At 34.3% G+C, this 20601-nt stretch overlaps 1 protein-coding gene across 7 annotated transcripts in view; it reads right to left on the bottom strand.

Annotated features, from left to right (window-relative positions):
• IDE (insulin degrading enzyme) overlaps nt 1-20601 on the bottom strand; it is a 62067-nt gene that overhangs the window by 22200 nt on the left and 19266 nt on the right. For 6 of the 7 annotated variants that reach the window (XM_040703104.2, XM_040703105.2, XM_040703102.2 and 3 more), the window contains 8 exons: nt 20010-20101; nt 19315-19395; nt 17178-17281; nt 10799-10901; nt 9644-9766; nt 7526-7608; nt 3938-4082; nt 1154-1264 (listed from right to left, as the gene is read on the bottom strand). In XM_040703104.2, the coding sequence (XP_040559038.1) occupies nt 1154-1264; nt 3938-4082; nt 7526-7608; nt 9644-9766; nt 10799-10901; nt 17178-17281; nt 19315-19395; nt 20010-20101 (842 nt within the window). Of the gene's footprint in view, nt 1-1153; nt 1265-3244; nt 3390-3937; nt 4083-7525; nt 7609-9643; nt 9767-10798; nt 10902-17177; nt 17282-19314; nt 19396-20009; nt 20102-20601 lie in introns of all 7 variants that reach the window. The other variant, XM_004942157.5, reaches the window with a different exon arrangement.

The raw sequence follows: 20601 nt of genomic DNA, 5'->3' as shown, positions 1-20601 counted from the left end.
TTAAATAAATGGCTGGAAGTTAAATTGTTGTAGACTAATTCTAAATAAACATCAAGATGAAGTTGATGTAAGTAGGAAATATACATTCTATGATTAAAAAAAAGCAAACTAGGAGAGAATGGTTTTTTTTCTAACCATTTCAGCCTAGGGAAAATGTACTGATCTGGGAAATTCTTTGCATTCTTAGCGTGGATAAAAGAATTATAAGAGAATAATCAGTGAGCCCACTCCAAAGAAACTTTCCCAGTACAGTTGCATCTTTGCAAAACAAACAAAACCTTTTTTCTCCAAGAGAAGAATTAAGAGCAGAAATTAATAGTTTCAGCAGGCTCAAATCTGTTTCTACAGAAATGCTAATTAGCACATCTTATCCATTACAGGAGAAAAGTAGCTCATTTCAGATCACATGGGTGAGAAAGAGCAACTGTTAAGTTGCTGAAGATGCGTCCCTTTCTGTTCCAAAAAGAAGAAAGCTGTTACTTCTCTAATCTGTCCTTACTCTATACAAATTGTCTGTGCAATGAAGTCTACAAAACATGCATAAATACAGACACAAAGCTTAAAGTTGTTGTTGGGGTGGACTTGTTTTAGCTTTACATTTGTCACACACAGTTAAAACCTTCTAATTTATATTCCATATATAGAGATCAGTCAGTAAATTTAGGAAGATCAGTTACCAGAAGACAACACGTATTTAAACAACCGATTACTTTTGCACTAAATGGTCTTGGGCCAGGAGAAGAGCTCCTCTTCACCTCTGGGGAGAAGAAATACTGCAGATCTCAACACCTCCCTTCCCCCTTCATCCTATGTCTAGATCGCATTGGAGACTTTCTACGTTGTAAAACAATATACATGATTTTTAATTTGTTTCTCTCCTTCTTGATTTCTACTCTTATCAAAGCAAGCTGCAATCTCTTAGTCAATTGCAAAAAAGACTGACTGAAAGTAGATTCAAGGGCTATTTTAACCCAAGAATGTAATACAGATACAATGGGAAACTCACAGATACAAAAGAAGATAAAAGAAAAGAGCTTCCAGAGTCCCAGTGAGACAGAATTTAACTTTGTCTAGATGGATAATTAGCCCTCAACATTGCACTTCAAGTCAAATGTTGAATTATTCTAAGGTGTAAATTTTTCATGTAGCTTACCGCTTCCTTGATAATTTCAAATCTTTTTTCATCAATCTCAAAAGTAGCCATTTTCTCAATGATCTTCTTGAGCAAGATATGTTGCTTGTCATTATAACCTTTCACAGAGAGCTATGAAAAAAGAGCATAATTAGCTTTAAATGCATAACATAAAAAAAGGAAAATAACTACCAAATCTCACATGATTCAGTGAACAATAAAATCTTGTGTATTTGTCTAAGAGTTATGAATGCAGAGAATCCATGTAAAACTAGATGATGTAACGCAGTTGTTCTCAGAATAAAGATTCTTAGCACTTATAAGTACTGAGTTCAGTTAGTAAACAACAAGCTCAGAGTACTAAAGTGGTTTTACTCCAGGTTTTGCATGCCAGTAATGAAATTAGATTCACAGCCTTCTGAAATTGTCTCCAGTCTACATTTAATCCTGTTTCATGTTTATATTTTTGTGCAACAAGACATTTTACGTAAGTGGAAGTAAGCAGTAGCTCTAGAAAGGAGGTACTGCCAAGAACTATGCAATTTATAATAAACAATCATGCTGAGCTATAGATCTGATCTATATTTTCTGGAAAGCATACATGAAGTGAGGTCATTAAAAAAACAAAAATAAAACAAAAATTACTGTATGATTCCACCAAGGCATAGAAAGTTTTGCCCAGTGAAAAGGGCTTTAGAGGTAAATAAATGAATAAGTAAAATAAAAAAGGCTTCAAAATTTTGGTACGTAGGAAATGAAGTTTAATTAGATTACTACAGTATCATCATTAGGGTAAAACTAAACAACATGCAGGTCAATTCCTGCTTTCCACTAGGAAAAAGCTTTTCTTCTGCAGTTATAGAAACACATGTAAACACTGAATTTGAAGAAAAAGCTATCATAAATGGATTTATGGCAAAAGGTTGACATCCTAGATTAACACAAGAACCCTGTTTTATAAAAAAAAACGGTGATTATTCTTAGTTGCATGTAATCTTGCTTAAAGTTATCAACACAGTACAAATATACATACTGAATACAGAGACCTCTCATGATATAGAAAATAATACTGGAAATTCCCTGATACGAAAATAGAGTAACTGATTTTAGTATTTTAAAATTTAAAATAAAAAAAAAAGTTTACAGAAGGAGAATGAAAAGTCCTTGTCCAATAAATAAGTAAATAAATCTCATATTTAAAATAACTCTATAATTCCAAACTGTGACTAAATATGAAAAAAGATTAGCACCACCCCCCCCCCCCCCCCCCCCCCCCTCAACCCTGAAGCATCAGCAAGCTTTGAGACTGAGAATAGATAATCATGTTTGAAGTTTAAGTGAATGCTACCAGGAAACGAGATATTAGATTTGTGTTGGCTAAAAAAAGAAATCGCAGGGATAAAAACACAGTACTTTTTTCATACAGAAATTACAAGGACAGTTTACTTCCTTACAAAGACAATTTCGAAAATAATATAGGAAATTTCAGAATAAATCTTGTTATGTAACAATGGTCAACAAAAGCACTTAATAGAACTTCAAGGGAGGCTGTTTAAACTGCCTTCCATGAATCTCAGAGGTGAAGATAAATAAGAAATAACCACTTATTATATCATCGTTATTTCTCAAGTAAATATAGTTAGCACTTGAAATTACATTATAAAACAAATAATAAAAATGCACACTAAAGAAAATCCAAAAATGTCCAGCACTGAATTCTAACAAGCACATGCACCATCCATTTCCACAGCTCACTACAGCAGAATTAGAGGATTATGACAAAATCTGTAGAGCTAAGACTCATTCAAAAACTTTAATCTTTTCATATAGAAACTAGCAATAGTATTCTCAAGATTACCATGCAAGCAAGTAAAAATGTGAACTAGAATGCAACAGCTGCACTGCACACGTGTTCACAAGACACTGCAATCTCAAAGAGGTCATTCAGCACTGATTAAAATGCATTGTTTTGCTTTGCCTTTAATTCATGATATATACGCCAGGGAAAAAAACATTAACCATCTCATTTAGAAACGCAGAAGTCAAATGTTTTCTCCAAGCTCAATGGTTCACAAGCTGTTTCATTTCCTCCTGTGTTTCTTTCTTACTTACAAGTATTGCATTCATTCCTGATGCAATGCCATAGACCAAACCTGAGAGGCGTGCTGCATATGTATACTCTTTTAAATCATCCTTCAACAACCTGATAAACAGGTATGTCATGTTGCAATGGAGAGGATCAGCATAAATGTAGCGACTAACAAAAAGAAAAACAAAAGAAATGCTTTGATACCTCAAGCAGTGACAAAGTAATGGATGAAGAAACATGACTGAAGAGTATGTATATGCAGCCTCATGATCAGTAGTTCTTGAAAAGGAAAGCTGAAGTGTATCATTTATAAAATAGAATGAATAGGGGGTCTTCTACCCCATCAGTCAGAAAGTTTTTAAGAGATCTGGCAAACTGAAATAAAAATATAAGCTTGCATTAGGTTGTTTTTTTCTTTCTTTTAGATGGAGGAAGAAATCTTACAACTAATGCATTTTCATGAATGACAAAAAAAAAGAAGAAAATTTGCTTAATATGAATGGAAAGATTGTTGTAGACTTTGAACAAAATTCAACTTAAAATTCAAATCAAAGAAAGGATGGTTAATAATTAAGATCAAAAGGAATAACAGCCTTAGAGCCACAATGGAAAAAGCTGTTTTTTAAATAAAAGTTCTTCCACCAAATCAATACAAAAATGTTGATGAGTGGAAGTAGTTTTAAGTCTCTAATCTCTTCCTTGATTTGGGTACTTACATACATCCCATAGATGGTATTTTGGAGATCATAGTTCAAGCCAGCTAGTTCTGCTGCATATGCATACTCGTTGAGGGAGTCTTTGAGTAGTTCAAGGTATAAATAGGCCATGTTACAATGCAAGGGATCCACGTAAGCAAATGGGCTGGAAGAAAGTGTTGAAAGTAAAACATGCAGTTTAAAATTACTTCTCATTTTCTTTTGGCCCTTTTAAATTTGATCTGAAGGAAGCAATATTTACTGCAAATATGCTAAGGGATCCCATTATGAAGGTTTCCTATTTTGAAGCCAAATATGTATATGCCTCAAAATAACTACTTAGCTCACTTATGGTCTCAGTGATGCTAAACACCTTGAAGATTTCAGAAATATTCCTTTACTTGTGCTGACAAATCAAGATACGTTATATTTATTTTGCTGTGTGTCAGAACTCATCACGAGTAAAATAAACACAACCTGAATAATATTATTTAACAGACCAAAATGAAAACCTACATACTGAACATTAATTTGATTAGTACTTTTAATGTTAACATTTTTATCAGAAAATAAACCAGTAATTACAGAAATTAAGACATTAGCAATTCGCAGTACATGCAAACCTCAACTCAGGAAAGAAGTTTTGCGTACCCACTTTTACATCACAGAAATTCTTTGTCATATCTTATTAACATCAACACCCATACAAACTCTACTTTCGACTCAGTGGAATCTGATCACATACACACTACAGTCGCAAATTTCTCAAAAAGAAATGCAACTCAAAGTATCAAGCCATATTTCAACAGTACTGATATTTGTTAAATGCCTGAGTTGTTTAAAGATTTACCAAGTCAATACAAATCATTTGTTGGGTATTTCTTTCTAAAGCTTCTTAAGTACACGTAAATTCATTACCAAGTTCCCAAAAATAACCTGCAGTATCGAAGACCAATTGCTATCATAACTGGGTATTTGACAGCGTACACCGGATGTATTAACAAAATAAAGCGAAGACAGATCACATCACCAACACTGTACCTGCTGACAGCTTTAAGATGCAGGCTATGCTGTTTTATCAATACTTTGTTAATTATTCTGGGGTTGGGTATCAATAACTGAAGTAAATGTCAGTAGAAAAACAGGACTCTGCTATTCGCTTTCTCCCTACAATAAGTTTTCCAAACTGAGCAATTTTTCTATGCCCAATGATGCAAAACCAATTAGTACAGATTTTTTTTTTTTTTTTTAAGACTGAATTCAAAGCAAGATGTAGGACAATCCTATTTTATATGCCCCTACAAACTCATTATATTCTTTTCTCTTAGTTGTCCATGGCCAACAGGGAATTTCAAAAATAATGAAGACTACTAAATAGTTAGTTGTTCAGTGAAAAATAACAGAAAACAATTATAACAACACTGTTCTGGTAGTTGCTTGTTATCACTGATAACTTCATAAATAAATGCTTATTCTTAGTCTACTAATTTTTTTTTAATTTTTTTTTTTTACTGGACTTGAGTACAAAAATACCACAATCATAGATAGACTGAAAAAAATCTTAAGTCTTTTCCCTATTTCAACAAGCTGCATGTGGCATAACCAGTATCAAAAGTGAAGTGTTGATAGAAGGTCATCTTATGAGCTATTGTTTTTAATCAAAGGCACTCAAATTACTTAAAATATTTCTTAAACTGGAAGGTAGCACATATGCTTATATAGGTCAAATATAATTAACATTGTACTTTAACATCCACCTTTCTAAAACATGAAAAATTATATGCAGGGGTTATAACTTTTAGAAGGTTTACAAAGCAATTGCACATAACACTGTTTTGCATCTTTGTAAAAAGGGGTACTCATTCAGTTCTCAAGTCATAATTCATATGAAAGCAAAAGCTTTTTATCTCCCTTTTAAGCCGGACAGTAATTCCCATGTCGGAGGATTTCACTGTTTTGTTTCTTTAATACAAGCCTTGCACAGTGCCCCTACCTTAGGATTTTCAGTTTTCAAACATGGCAACTTCAAGAGATTCATATATTCAGACAGTCCCTAATGGATTTATACATTTGAGAGAGAAATCACCCTCATCAACTTCATCTTAAAAAAATCAAATCTACACAGCAGTTATTGCTAGAACATCTGAGTCAGGAATTCTTCCAACCATCTGTGATGATCAGGGCTGATAGGCAGTAGAAATCTCCCCCATTTTTCCTACCCTACTGAAGCAGTCTGTGGTGTGAGACAAAAGTACAAGTCTTACTGGGAAAAGCTGTCATCATACTGTGCATACATGCACATACTTATACCCTTGTGTGCTCTACATAAAATTTGTTACTATCTTTTAATCTGACAAAAACTGCTTTAGAAATTGAATCCTTCACAGCTCATTTGAAATTTGTTGAAATATATACAAATTCAGCCTCCATCAATAAAATCCTATTTGGTATTTTGGCCACACATAGTCCAGTGGAAATCCACCAGGTGTGAACAAAAGTGGCAAAATACTGTATTTGTTGTTCCCCATTGTTTGATACAAACAGACACCATTTTGATCTTCCATGTCCTGACACAAAGTCAAAACAATCAAAATGTTTGTGCTGTAGTTCCAAAAGTAAAATGAAAGAGGAAATGCCTACACAACCCATTTTTCCTAGCACTAGTTCTGACACTCTGAAAAAGCCCTCAGTATAAAATTCTGCCTACGTCATGTAGGAAAAAAGTGTCACTCAGAACAAGGACTCAACAGCTCATCTGACCATCTATTGAAGCCCATATAATAGCAACACCAGCAATATCAGTAACCTGGACAATTTCAGGATCTCTCCTCCTTTATTTTCACCTTCTAAAATCCAACACAGAAATTACTATACTCTGAGGACAGCAGTAAACTTGTACATTAAATTCAAAAGTTAGAAATTATTACTCGCAACCAACTCCCAGTCCAGAGCACTGAGAAGCTGTGTTGTTCTCATGTTAATTAAAAAAAAATAAAAGAGTAATGTAAGACCAGAATTAACATTACAGCACTCAATCATGCGTATTGAAGTAAGAATCACGCATTCGCTGACAATGCAGAGGTGTTCATCCAAACAGATAGTTACTGGTGTAAATTAAACAAAATCCTACAATTATAAACGCTTCGAATTTTTTACTAGATAGCACTATGCAAGTGAAAACAGAATTTGAATATTAAAAAAATATCAGAACAGCATTTTAGAAAGAAAATTATCTTTGAACATTTCTCATTTAGTCATCAATGCAAGAAAACAACCACACCCATTCTTAAAAAGTTGTATTGGAAAACTCCATGCAGGTGTTACTAGCAGATGTATTTCAGGTATAGCAAACAAATTTCTTATAAAGAATTTTTATATAAATCTTCCCTTTTAATACAGATGGAGTACCTCCAACTGCTTGCTACGCAGCTGCTGCATAACTCACGTGAGCCTTCCTGCTGTCTCACTCTCACTGCACAATACACCAAGAGTAAGGACAACCGCTTTAAAGCCACAGTACATGGAAGAGTTTTTAATCATAGAAATGCAGATTCACAACAAACAAGAAATTTTCTGAGATAAATTTGTCAATTATTTAACATTGCATACCTGAAAAACTCAAAGTTGAGACAAGCCTTTGGCAAAAAGAATTTGTCATCTTGCTTGAACCACAGTTTGCTCATAGCAGTGTCCTGTGTCAAGAAAAGAAGTTAAGTCACCTAACTTCTAACTGTAATATATTTAACAATTTTTTTAAAAGTCAATTACTTCAAATGTTAGTATTGTCTCCTTAAATTCACATTTTTTTCTATGTCAGTTGGCATATACATCTATCACTCCTTACTGAGGCTTTCTTCTTAACCATAACTGCTCCAGAGCACGAACGCTCAAAGAGAACTGTCTGCTGCTGTGGACATTAAGATGTGTCATCATGGGGAAAGCACCAAGGAGATTACAGCAGCACATTGATGCGTGTTTTATACAATTATACCCTTTGTATATTTAATGCTCTTGGTAAAAATGATTAATTGAAACACATTGCTTTAAAGTAGCAATGGTAATTAAAAAGGCAACCTATAGTTATATATATTATATATATTGAGTAGTTAAACTAGATGGAAATTAGATCTATCACCAAAAATATTTAGAGTAACCTCCCAGCAGCAAAAAAAACTCAGAACAACCTCCCCTATTCCTTTTTAATCCCACACACATTATGAAATAAATACATTGCCTGTTCTAACTTTATCTCCCCAGCATCTTTCCTATAACTGCCACACGTGAGACCTCTTTTTTTTTTTTTTTTTTAAATATGAAAATATGTCTCTCATATTTTTGAGCAGATGTTCTTTGCTTCTCAGAGATCTGCCATGGTATTTTCCTTCTCCTTTCTACTTCAAAGAACAACGTCCTGTACCTTACAGCACAGCACATAATATTCTACTCGTACTAAGCAGCCAGATTACAGCTTATCTCTCTGACAAATATTTCTTCCATTAAATGACTATTACACAATTTAGAACACATATTACATAAACGGACTACAGTGCTGGAGACTTGATGCAATAGCGTATCTCTGCTGATCCAGTTCTTGTAATGATTTGTTATGGGGTCAGACAAATGCCAGGGACCACAGAAGGAAAACAGCACAGACATACAGCTGGTGACAAAATAAAAGAGATGTAGGCAAAATATATGAGATAGCTATTTTATCAAGTACAGAAGATTAAAAACACTCCCCCTCAGAAAGTATTCTAAAGGCAAAGGAAAAACCAGTAGCAAATATGTTTCTAAAGAAATGAAAGCAAAGCTTTTGTGCAAATCAATTGCCTAGTTGCTACAGAGACACTGAAGGACCATCAAGTTTCTGTAGCAAACCAATTAGTGCTACTTACTAGAGCTGCAGTATTTGTCCCTGCTGAGGTTTAGGGTTTCAGTTCAGGAAGAACATTAACATAAGCTCAAAGTCCTCCTCTGTTAATAATAGTGCTTCAAGTATATGCCTAAAGTGCCCTGTGCAGAACAAATACGTTTTCCTGAAGGACGTCTTTGCACTAAAGTAGACTTATATTAATCTAATGTGCAAAAAAGTCTTTCTGAATTAATTTACTATTCAAGCTGAAGCACAACACATAACTGAAGAGGTTTTTCCTATTTATCCTCCAACTAAGCCCAGAGCAGAGATGAGCATTATTAGCAAAGACAAGTACATGCCAGCAGCTTGAAGTAGTTCTTAATTTTTCAAATACTGAGATTTGCTAAACAAATTGATATTATTAAATGATGCTTCCAGGAGACTGGGGAGTGATATTTGTTTGTTTACATCTTTCTGTCTCTCTCCATGCAATTGCAAGCTTTCCTCACACACAGTTACAAACTGATAACCTTGCCTGCATCCTCAATTTAATGAACACTGCTCAAAAAATACAAGATGTACAGTCTACCTTCTGCTGGATAAACAGTTTTAATACTATTTTTATTAACTGCTAACACACTTTCAAAAGGACGACAGAGTTCAAGTTGTTTGAAGATTCATTTTCATAGGAACCCAAGTAGCCATAACCCAAAGTTTAGTACAAAAGGACTTTCTACTGTCTAGCGATAACTAGATTTCTATTTTTTTAATTGTGTTCTGGAATATGATATGAGCTCTATTTTAAAAACATACTGCAAACTTAACTTCTAACTTCCCTGAAGGTTAGCTGGCAAACAGAACAGATACCTTACCTTGACAAGCGCAGGGTACTGTGTTGCATCTTTTTCCAACGGTAAAATCTCAAAGTTAGTAGGAATGAACTCATTCTTCATTGGAAGCTTGAACTTCCCATTCAGGTCAGCATTTTGCCATTTCTAGACAAATAGGAAGAACAATGAGGCAAAGAAGAATTTCTGCTTTAATAATATATATAACATACATATATACTATATGTATGCATACATACAGTACATACATTTACTGCTTTTCTGCTGTAACATAAGAGTGAGGAATATATTCCACTTGCTTGTGTGTTAATACTAACAAGGTAACAGGAAAAAAAAAAAACAAAAATCTGGGGAACCAGATAGGCTATCAGTAGGATGAAGTGTTCAACAGGACGGTGACGAAAGAAAAAAAATATATATATTTTTTAAGTTTCTAGTAGAGGGGTTTTGTGTCTCACCTTTTCTGCTATCACAAACTCTAAGTGAAAGCATCACAATTAATGCATAAGCAAAAATCATAAATCAAGAACATAGGTATGGTCAAGCTAAACGAAGTGACATGTTCCGAAGCAGTATCTGTTCAATGCACGTTAAGCACGTCCAGTATAGCCTTAGAGTGTATTTAGTCCTCTCTTTGAAAAGAAGTAGTAGTTAATAACAAGACTCAATAAAGATTTGCTCACCTTCATTGCTAGAGCTTTGATTTTTACGAGCTCAACTAATATGCTCATTTTGTAAGTTGTAAAATCGATCTTTTGTAAGATCAATTTCAGAAGCACAGTTACATATAGCAGGTGTAAAAACATCTCTTTCTTAACAGAATAGTTCATTTAATAGAGACCCAGATATGTAAGCATCAAGTTGTTAAAATTTAGAAATAGGCACTGCATATTATGGACTTTTCATAGAAAAACTGTCTAACATTCCCCACAGTAAAATTTCATCTGTTTTAAGACCATTAAAATGAGTATGTTCTACATAAGAAATTTAAATACAGAGAGCAACATAAGATTCTTAGTTCTCAAAATGTTAAACAGACTCACTGCAAATTTTTCTGTACTATACACAGAGCAGATTTCAGGGTTTTTTTTTTTCCTTCCCCTAAAGGGAAAATAAGACAAAGATTTACCACTGTCTTTCACTTGGAGATAGTGGAATACATTAAATGTTTTAACGTGCCTTAATAACTTCATCAGAAATTGCTTCTTGCTTGTATTGTGTTCCATACCAGTCTTCCGTTCGATCAGTTTTTCCTTCAAAAGATTTGGATACTATTGCAACTCTAAAAACAAAAAGACAAAGCACTTTGGCATGAACGTGTCTGGGAAAAACTGAGAAATTATTCAGAGCACTATTTCTGTTCCATCATTAGAATGCATTTATTTGTGGAAATGGCCCCTGGACAATTACAGGACACATTTAGATAGCAACGATAAAGGCACTGAACTACACACTATAGCTATCAGCATCACTTAGTTTTACCACTTTTTCTTCAAGCGTTACAACCTAGAGTTATACACCACTGCTGTAGTCCATTTCTGTTTCTTATGTTTTGTCCGCATTCCAGAAAACAAGGAGAACAGTCCTTGAGATTTTCTATAGAAAGAATGAAGTGACTAATGGTGTTTTTCATACCACCTATATCAAAACACAGGTAAGTGCAAACACTTGACCTTAGAAATTTTATTCCAAACCCAGGATTTGAGATTACATTATTATAGTTCCTGTTCATATTCTGAGTAAGTTGATATTTTCCTTCATTTTGTATCATTCTCATTTTAAATTGACACCTGTTTTGTTTATTTATGTATATAAAGTCAACATATTCCACAATCAATACTAGAGGATTACACTGTTAGAAACCCAGAGAATAAATGTAAGAGTCCAAGTCCAGAATAAAGAAAACTGGAAACAGACAAGTATTTTATCTATAGTCTTCAGAACAGGTACCGAGCAATGATACACTCCTTGAATTCTTTCAAGCAGCCCTCAACAACATGAAAGAGTACTCAACAGAAATACGTAGAATTCTGAGGTGGCCAGAAAGAGGTAACACAATTAGCTCCTACATACATTTAGTGATCACTAGATGCTGAATTGCACAGTAACAAACTTTGTGAAATGTTGTGCAGATGGCTAAAACACACGTTGAAGCATCAAAACATATACAATACAAGTGTTCTTTAATAGCACAGTATCCTCAGGCTAGGAACATTCTGTTGTGTATTTTTAACGAGTATGGCAAAGAAGGGCAGAAATCAAACAGGCATATGGACATATCTCAAGCTACAGTACTTTATAAATGTTCTTCTGGAGAATACTTCTGGGATGAACTTTGCAATACACCAAAAAGTTTAAACACATGGAATATTAATACTGCAAATGTTGATCTCCTTACCCCTCCTTATTCATCTATTGCAAATACGTAAAAGGCTAAATGATCCAACAAGGTTGAAGAATCCTGTTGTATTAAGTTCAAGATTCCTCCATTAGCAAGATTTTCAAATTACTGTAATTTAACCTGTACTTTGCATTTCAAGCAGCATGATGACAGCGGGGTAAAAAGTCACTAGACAATAGTTAGCATTAGATGCATTTAAATGAGAAATGCATCTCAGAATGACATGGGATTTAAAGACATTCTCTAGCAATAGATCTGAGAACTGAAGCAGGACTTGTGCTGCTTATTTTGAAGCAGACACACTAAACAGCAGTAATCAAATCTCATGTTTCAGTGAGATAGTTACCTCAGGGTAGCCACATGATGTGTAGCATGAGTATGTGAACAGACAAGTACAGAATACCCTCTGCTTTTCTTCAACAGTCCTGAGATGTCCAAACCTGGACGTTCATCTTAGAAAGATATATTTCATCTCTCATTGTAAACAGCAATAGAATTAGTTAACATTTTTATTGCAACTTCATATTATGACAGTTTCTTAATTGTTTGCACGTTATATCTGTTTTTTCTTGTCACTTGGTATTGTTTCTTTTTTATAAACATTCAGCAAAGAGCTAAGCACTTCAGTTCCAGAGAATATTTACCCTTGCAGAACAGCAGACACCATCTCAGTGAACAAGGTGAAATCCATTAGAGAAATTGGTGTTTACATTGAAATGAGCCATAGGAATATTCTACGTTTTGCATTTTAACTTGGACAGCTGGTGAGCAAAAGCTCTAGCTCGTATAGATGAAGTTGCTAAGAGACTGTAAAAAACATAATGTCCACTAAAATTTCAGAGCTACCTACCAGGCCTTTTCTCCCATCCTAAAATACAAAGTCTTAAGCTAAAAGATTATCCTGATAAAATTCCAATAATGATGTGGATTGAGCAGCTAGACAAAAGCGTGCCACAATACACAAATGTCTTTTATTCTACTGCTTGAGCATCAGTATCCTGGAGAAGGGGTAAGAGGGAGGAATGTAGTAACAATATAAGAACCCATACAGTTTCTTCATTAAAGAGTTAAGAATAATTCTATCTGGTCAATGTATAGAAAAAGAAATTGTAGCAGTAAGCTTTGTCAGTAGTTCTGCTTCAACTCCTGCCCTCCCTATACGGTGAGTCACCATTGGAATAAATAGTTACATTTCGAGCTCTCTCTCTCTCAAAAAAAAAAAAAAAAAAAAAAGCGCTGATAACCACATAAAACAAACCTAAAAGCATTTGATGTGCTTGTAACTCAACCTAAACCAAGCACCTATGGCAAAGAACAGCAGGACAGGAAAAAGGGAGAAAGAAGCACCACGGGTAGAAATACAATGCTATGCAGTTATTTAAATGTATCATGATGCATCTTTGAAGTACCCAATCACTCCTTTTCATTCCTGTGATCTGATGAATGTGTTGAACAATGAACATCACATAGTTTAAGACAGTGCTGAAGTTCACCAGAAATGTAAAATAGGTAACCTTTAGAATAAGTATGTTATAAGCAGTTCATAATAAACAAGTACAATCAGAGCTCTGAGCCACTCATGAAAAAGGAATGCAGTTCAATCTACAATGCAATTTCCTGCTCTATGTACTACCTTGAACATGAGAACTGTTGTAGTTCACAGTTACTCAGTCATGTGCAGTGTCTCTACAGACACAATAGTTTGTGATGGGAAATAAGTGAACACACTATGATTTTCAAAATGTTTCATCAAACAGAATGCAAACAAACAAACAAGAAACCCTAACATATATACAATATTTCTAACTTGTTTCAGCGTAGTTCCACATATTCACCCCTGCTGATAAACAACTGCTTGTTCACTGTGAAATTCAGGCACCTAGAAATTTCTCTATCAACATTTTTGGCATTCATTTTATTTTTCTTCGCTCTGGCAATCTGCTAATGCTGCTCTTCAGATATCAAGAAAAAGAGACCACGTATGATCCAGAAAAGTTCTTTAGTTGCTTAACCTGATGAGTCACTAACTTCTTAACTTTTAATAAGAGCATTTATACTGCAGATGATGAGGAAAAAAATGTATTGGAAACAACAGGAAAATTATTTTTTTCAGCTAAGATTGTGACACATGCCTTATCTTCACAGATGGCTGGCAGAACTCAACGCAGTTTGAACAAGTAAAAATTATACTTGGTTCTTAAAAAGGTTTCTCTCTTGGGGAAATTAAGCTACTAAATGCATCAAGTAGTGTGTGGGGGCAGGAGGAGAAAATAAAAATTTCCTGTTATGGCTCAATCAAACAGAAGAGCATACGGATACTTGCTACCATCTGTGAGTATGGTTATCTTGCCACGCTTTTTAAAAACTCAACTTGTTAAGAAAATAACATCAACAAAAATCTAAACTTTATTTTCTTTCAAAGGGATTGAACAGTAGTCTCTAACTGAACACAGCTACCCCAATATGCATATGCCAAGAAGAGTCCCTAATGCAAGTAAATTCCAAAAATATTATGAAAAACAAATAAGAAATCCCTTACACGAAGCAGTGTGTCAAACCAAGGAAAACTTAACCACTGCAAGACAATTTATACAAAGCAAAAATTGTAAAAACAACTAGAATTCAAATTTGAGTGGAAATTCTGGTTAAGCTTTAAGAGTAGATGTGCTACATATTCCCCATTACTTAGTAAAAGTAGTCTTTGTGTTACAGTAAGCCTTGGTATCTAATTTTTGGGAATTTGGATGAACATGAAAATAAATTCAAAACAGAATTATTTAATACAACAGAAAAGGAAACCTGAATATTTTCTTTCAAGTTTTCTTGTTCAAAATGCACTCTCTCCAAATATTAAAGCTTCAGTTGTAGTATCCCACAGACATTACACATAGTTGCACACCCACATACAAAGATATAGGCACTTCTTTAAAGGGCATTAATCACTATGGCAACTACTGTCACCGACACAGGCAGCTCCATTTATTTTATCATTTCCAGTATACTCCTAGAAACAGCAGAACCCCATGGCATCTGCAAATGATGATAATTCAATTCTATTCTAGTTTATCCAATGATTTCAAATAAAACATTTGAAACATAAAACATAAAACATTCTAACAGGTGTTCAAGTACTGTAATGCTGACATACAGAATCATAAGCAACAACTTACCATAGCTAAATTGACAGAAAAAAAACAACAAAAAAAAAACAGGCTCCAAAGTGCTAGTATAATCATTGCCCATGGAGCCTTAATATGCTCTCTCCCTTCCTAGTAACTAGATTGCATTAAGCCACAAACATATCAATATATCCGCGTAACAAATTTAAATATTACAGAACAGACAACTGAGAAGCAATTAATTCATATTTAGTCTGTCTTACTCCATGTATGACCTGACTTCTTCCCTTTCCAATACTCACATCCTTCTCTAAATGAGCAGAACTATTGAAATTTTATTTCCACAGCACTCAGTGCTACAGCAACTAATTTCATATTTTAAAATATCCTAGGAGACAATATTTTCATAGATAGCAGGCTGAGGCATAAAATTCACAAGAATTTCATTTCAGATGCTTATCAAGACTTCTTTTCTTTTTTCTTTGTATCATACAGCACCTTACATTTATTACACAGCTTCCAACTGCATTGGTAGATAAAGCAAATACATTTGGCACTGGCATCTTACTAAGTAACTCTAGAGTTACTCTTCCTTATGCATTGAAAGAGAAATTGCATGGGGAAGAAAAGTAATAAATATATATTTTTTAAGTGCACATTTGCAGAAAGCAGGGAAAAAATAGCAAGATTTGCTGAACAAGTTTGTTTACTTTTCATGGACTGTATCAAAATTGGCATACTTTTTTTCTGTTCAGTTTCTCCAAATTTGGTCCCACTAGTTCTGCTGCTGTTCCATCTCAGACTCATTTCTCACACCTCCATGCAGTGTTTTCATGATTCAGGACTCTCACTTTAATACCCCTGCTAAGCTTGACATATCTTTTTCTTTTAGTCTTCTCTCAAGTCCAGCTCTGCCTACTACACCCAGTTCCTACTCCCTTCTCATCTCTTCACCCAACCTGCACTTATCATCCCAGCAGTTCCAGCAGGCCGTCTTTCCTCTTCATCTTTTAATTAGGTAACAGTCCTCAAGACCTACCAATAGATCTGCTCAAATTACCCCACTATTTCCATTGCCAGCTTTCTTGTCCCAGGTTCCTCCACTCAGTGTTAACCATTTGCCTGGCCCTTTCTCCCTCTCAACTAACACTCCCTTTGTTAGCCTGCCCAATTTTTTTTTCTCTCGCACTTCCAGATTCCTCAACTTGTAAATCATCTTTTGTCAAAGTGTGTGTTCCAGTGCACCCACTTCCCTCATCCTGGTCACACCACTCTTGTTCAGGTATTCAAACACACTAGGTATGTCTGTTCTTCATTAAGCCTCCCTTTTTTTTTTTTTTACTCTGCTTGGGTGATTACAGAAGGTCCTCCAAAGCACAGAAGAGAGAAGCTTCCTCTTTTCCTTTCAACACCTAGTCTGACCATCTACTGAGCCCTGGAATCTGTACTGCAACACACTTAGGCTACAAAGAAAGCGCACCTACAGCATGGTCACTTGCATCAAAGGGATGTTCTGGAAGCCTGGGAATTTTAGCAGCTAAAGATGCAGCTATTTCCACCCACATAAATTGATTTCCTTGTAGAGGCTCTATTAGTCCGCACAAAGTCTGGGAACACACATACAGTACATAAAAGCCATCCTCTTAACAGATTTCCAGAAATAGGTCCAAATTATAAATATTACAGCATTATATTAAAAAATGCCCCAGAATTTAAGCAGTGCAGGTTAATTTTTACTAAGCTTCTTCCTCAGTAACAGTTGAGCTATTCCAAGTAATTACATTCCTAAAAACAGTTTCAGTCTGGGGAAGACATCCTGCACAGAAAAGACCGAAAGGATGGTTTTGTCTGAACAGGACACGCAGTTATTTTCAATGGGAAACAGAAAGAAGCCTCATTAACAACAGAACAGATGTCTCTTTTACCGTGACATTTACTCTGGAGCTGTGAGAGACACCTAAGAATTTGTATTTCCATTAGTTCTTTGCCTTTCTTGTAATACTTGGGTTAAAATACAAGTTACTGCAATTTAACTTACCGAATGTTTTCTGGTCTCAATTTATCCAATACCATCTCTATTAAATCAGGCCTGAATTCTTCAAGCAAATATTCAGCAGCCAATACTTCTTCTATAGGATAATACTAAAAAACAGAGAACAAACATACAGATGAATTAAAAACTAAGCATGAACAAAAATAATAGTTTTGTAAAGGATATTAAAACTGTAGATTTAACCTGTACTAACTTCAAACTTTCAGAATAGGAGAGCACAGACCTCTTTAAATCACTCTCTTAAAACTAAACAAGATACAGTATTACTGTGATTATGCACGTCATATTTTTCCTATACTAGGTTAATTTTACATACTGCATATTACTAGATTTCTCCCTTGAAATACTGCATGTTTCAATATTAAAAGTCTCCTACATTTATGTACTGTTTTGAACTAAAGTAAAAACAACATGGTAAATGCTGACCCCTGGAGGATATTTTTAAAGATTGAAGAACACCAAGAAGTCAGTGTTTGGGAAAGCAAAACATAATGAAGCAAGCAAACAAAAAAAGGGTTTTTTTTTCTTAGAATTCCCTAAGAATTCAAGTTTTTATAATTTAAGAAGAGTATCTTTTAAATAGCTACAAGTACAATACACATTTACTCAATTTTAATTCTAGCATTAGAATTAAATGACAAGATTATCTCCAGACACCCCTTCAAATCTCAACCATTCTGTGATTACTTTTCAGAAAGTCAGTTTTACTCTAGGAACTTTATGTTCTGACCTAAATTGATGTACATGCAAACGAAATCTTAAAAATGATACAATTAAGAATACAAAAGAGTATAGCAAACCAGGGAACAAGTATCTGGAACACATCAAGCTTACAAGACAAACAGGAAATGTAATTCAGCAGTAGACTTTAGCATTGATTCCTTGTGCAAGCACAAATGTTCTTGACATAGAACTTTTGCTCTTTTTTTTTTTTTAATCCTTTTGACAAACATATAACAACTTATGACACTGCGTTCTCCAAGTTATGAGAAACACTCTGTATTTGTAAGCATAAGAAATCACCAAGCAATAGTCCCAGCTTGGTTACTTCATAATGTAAATTTAGTAGAACTCAGTAGGAAGCAGAGAGAATTAGAATCAGAACAGTTATTTTTCTATTTGTGTTTAAGCAGCTAATACCAAAATCAAAATTACCATCTGTACTGCAAAGCATTGCAAAAGAAAAAACACTGTCCTGATTTGATACTCTGATTTTTGGAATACTGCTGACAACTTCCTGACCTGATTTTTCAAGCCAGTAACTGTGATCAGGAATTATCCAGCATATACAAACCACTGAAAGATTGTTTTGGAAACAGAAAAAGTTCACTTCTTAAAGAGATTTTATGCACTTAACAGAGCAAAATCAAGAAATGGAATCCCAGACAAGAGCTTCTTTAAATATCCATCTAAACATTAACAGCTGTTTAATGTTTTTAGTAAACAGAAAGAGAATTCTAAAATAAAAGACTAATATTTTAGATGTTACAAATGAAAGCTACAGGAACATATACAGGAATTCCTGCAAAGAAACAAAAAATGCCTCTCAGTACATGTAGATATTAGATGTGCAATGGAGAATGGCTGCAATCTATGGAAGTTGTACAATAAGTTTTGCTGAACAGAAAACTGACTGACTTCAGTGCAAAAAGAGGGAAGTAAATTTTCTAAGACCCTTTCAGTACCAGTACATAATAATGTTAAAAGAGTCAAACGTTTTTAATTTGCTATCTTAACACTTCTGCTTACTGTAGTATTTCAACATTATTAGGTATAGAAGCAGTACTTGGGTTTACAATAAAATTTTATTTCTCTAGAGAACATTTAGCTGTCAGGTAGGCAGAGAATGACAAAGTACCTGTGTGTTAAGAAACAGTGAAGCAAATCAAATAGCAACTCCAGTTGTAATATCACCTCTACCAAAGTATAAAATGGTAGAGTGTGAAAAAAATGTGACTGAGTATCAATTGGAAGAGCTACGTAGCATATTAACTTCCTAAACTCAAGTACAAAGGACCTTTGTAAAGGCCTGTATTAATCTGGAGTATGGTTAAACATACTGCTACGTAATATATCATCCAAAATACAAGATTTTTAAAAAACAAGCAAAAATATCGCTTACGTGCAACATTCCTCCAAGTTTTGATGTATATCCTCGTGGTCGTTCTTTATCTTTAAATCTGAAAGCCACAGCATTTAGATCCTAGGAAACAATGTAAGAAAAGTTGAAACACGTATACTGAAATGCATTTTAAGAATAATTACTGACTATTTTTTTTAATTAATTTTATAGTATTATTCAGTCTGAGACAGGCACATAAAACAAGAGTTGCACAAAACTCATGAGAAATTTCAGACAGTCTCACAAGATAAAGTGTTATAAAGCCTTATTTCCAAGAAGCTCTGTGCTGAAATAACGAGTAGCTTTTAAATCACGTTCATTATAAAAATCTGTCCCGTAGCCCGTATATTTAGATCTCTCAATACTGTGAAAACATCCCAAAGTTGATACAACCAATCTTGTTCCAGTGCAGTACTTTCAGGCAGGGTAAGCTACTTCTTCCTCAACTTCCATTATGCCATAAGGCAATGTTAACTCATAGCTCTGTAAGTGCATTTCACATTTATATTAAAGATGTATTCTCAATGTATTTGTCATTTGTGTCATGTCACAGAAAATACGCCTTCAAAACTATAAAACTTATTCATCATGCAATTAATAAGCCTATTTCCATACCAAGAGTTCTGATTCTATTTACCATCCAACAAATTGTAAAGACACTATCACTGCTTAATTTCAAGTACCAATTACTGTACCTTGCACTCTTGGAAAACCCATTCTTGAGGTCCTTCTATACGTAGCTTTTGAATATATTGAAACATGTGCAAAATAATATCTTCAACATGCACTGGAAAAAAAGAAAGGCTTAGTTAGTTGGCTCAATTCAACACACACACACACACACACAAAATTATTATTATGAAAAGATATAGGATAGTCTGTATTTTTAATTACATCTAATACATCAAGATATTTGAGTACATGAGCAATCCCCCTAACAAAGTTACAGATATGAACTGTTTAGGTCCCAAGCTAATTCTGAGAACTGCTTTGAACATGCTGTGTAATACAATTATTATAATATAATTTAATTTCACATACTATGAATAAGTAGCACACAAAGGTATTAACAGCTTTTCTTCTAAGGTAGTTTACTTTAAAATACTTAATGAAATATTTCAATTGTACCCTCAAATAAGTTCACTTCTTACATCATATGAAGAGTGTTAACATAGCGACACTATTTAATATGTTAAAGTAACTGGTTATTCTGGGTTTATCTTTCAAGCTGTAAGTATAATTAGTCTCTCTAGAGAGAGAAACAAGCCCATCAGATCAGGACTAACA

This window comes from Gallus gallus, chromosome 6, assembly GCF_016699485.2.
Source record: "Gallus gallus isolate bGalGal1 chromosome 6, bGalGal1.mat.broiler.GRCg7b, whole genome shotgun sequence".
Classification (NCBI taxonomy): Eukaryota; Metazoa; Chordata; class Aves; order Galliformes; family Phasianidae; genus Gallus; species Gallus gallus.
Note: the sequence above shows the minus strand (reverse complement) of the source record. Positions and strands in the feature narration are given on the sequence as shown.